This window comes from Octopus bimaculoides, chromosome 4 (assembly GCF_001194135.2).
Source record: "Octopus bimaculoides isolate UCB-OBI-ISO-001 chromosome 4, ASM119413v2, whole genome shotgun sequence".
NCBI classification, from domain to species: Eukaryota; Metazoa; Mollusca; class Cephalopoda; order Octopoda; family Octopodidae; genus Octopus; species Octopus bimaculoides.
In genome coordinates this window covers 77,275,156-77,277,205 of record NC_068984.1, presented here as the reverse complement: position 1 = coordinate 77,277,205, position 2,050 = coordinate 77,275,156, and the positions used below count along the sequence as shown (strand labels likewise).

At 34.4% G+C, this 2,050-nt stretch overlaps 1 protein-coding gene across 1 annotated transcript in view; it reads right to left on the bottom strand.

The window, feature by feature from the left end:
• LOC106876948 (glucagon-like peptide 2 receptor) overlaps positions 1-2,050 on the bottom strand; it is a 363,581-nt gene that overhangs the window by 80,968 nt on the left and 280,563 nt on the right. Inside the window, exon 3 of the mRNA XM_014925716.2 lies at positions 67-180. Within this exon, the coding sequence (XP_014781202.2) occupies positions 67-180 (114 nt within the window). The remainder of the gene's footprint in view (positions 1-66; positions 181-2,050) is intronic.

Genomic DNA, 2,050 nt, shown 5'->3' with positions numbered 1-2,050 from the left:
ATATATATATATATATATATATATATATATACGTAGGTTTTAGAAAATTGCTCGGTTACTACTTACTAGATGTTTTAAAACCATGAATATAATGAGGACATGATTGTCTTTCTGTTGTTGATGCAGGAGTGTCATCCCAACACATAATGCCGTCCCATGTTCGATTGCACCAGAGACCACCTAGAAACAAAAGAAAACAATTAGTTAACCATTTCCATATAAATTATTATTTATATAAATGTATTATCGATTACGTTTATAGCATCATATCACACACGTACATATTTATGATACTCAGAGTGTTAAAAATTTGTTCAACACACAATCCAGCAAAGGCCTTATAATTTGGTAGACAAAATCAGCGAAAGTTAAATCCGTCGACCCTTTGTTTAAGATGTTAGACAGTAGAACAGAGTTACGTTACTCTGCATGAGCTTTTACAAGCGTAGTTCCTGCCAAACTCGTGGAGTTTATCCAGACGATAACCTCTCAGAACATCTATAGAACAATCACAATAAGCAGTGAGGTATGAGCTGAATTCTTACAAAAGAGTAAAATCCACGAAAGGCACGCTACAACGATGTTAACATCTGCCCATAAGTGTTTGTCTATCGTCTCTCGCTCAGAAGAAAATGTCTTCAAATCGAAAATATATTGTGAGCGGCATTCAATCCAAGACCCTTTAATTCAAGGTTTCAAATTCATACCAACGGCCTTCAGGAATTTTTTCCTCTAACTTTTTATATTTTTATCATATAAATAATTAGTCTTAACCAAAAATATATTGAACTTCCTTTTCCGTATCTATAAATGTAATTTCTGACATGCAAACATGTTGAAACTATCCTCTGGTGACGAGGTTTACCAGGGTGAAACACACATAGTAATCACTTGTTTGGAAGTAAAAATTAGATTGTTCTATACTATCATGTAGAGTTAAAACGGAAGATGTATTGGGACTATGCAGTAAAGTATTGAAAGTCAGCATGGTATTTTTGTTAATGTTACTGTTGTGGTTGTTGTTCTTGATCTTGTTGTCATCGTTGTTTACTCCTAGCTCAACTGTGATTTTCCAAAAGGGATTTAATGCATGGTCATCCTGTTCTTTTAAAAGTGTCTAAAACTACATTATATCTACATGTGATTTCCTTATTTCTAAGGATGGAGTGTGTTTTAAGGGAGATTTGGCCGCTATTTCTTGCACGTCGAACGACTGTGCAGTAGCTCTGTCATTGGCTTGTAGATGGTGCCATTAAATTGACCTACGAGTGATATCACGAAACCAAATCATATGTCAATATAATTTGTTCATTCAATCCGCCACGACTATTACTTTGATGTTTCATAACTCATAATTTGGACGGACAACAAATACACTATGAAGGAAGGGACTGTTAGCTTATTCAATTATTTAGTGTAAAACACTCTCACACACACACAGGCGCGCGCACACGCGTACACACACACATAAAAACATACACCCACGCCCACACAAATAGACACAGGCGCGAATTCATGCACACACACATGCACACACATATGCACACACATATGCACACACACATATACACACACACATAAACACACACATACACGTACATATATATAGATATATAAACATGCAGAAACAAAATACAGCCATTTGTTTCAGACAATCTATAAGAATATTTTTCATTTTCCGCTCTTCGGTTTACCAAATGTTTTGTCTCCAGTCAATGTCTAGATAAAACAAAAAGCCTTCTATCTTGACTTAAGCCTTGATAAAGAACCATACAAACACACATATTTAGAAACGCACACACGCATATATATATGTACCTATATATGCATAAAAATATACACATATACATATACACAAACATACACATTAATAGTTTAAGGATAACAACAGAATATTTACTGATAAGAGGATTCAAAACTACTGAGAGTAGAGCTAGATTTATCATAAAATTCACGTTGCCTTGGACATCAAGTTTTGCCTGAAACTTACTCAAATAGTGCTTACACACACATACTTACATCCACCCCGTATATATATATATATATATAT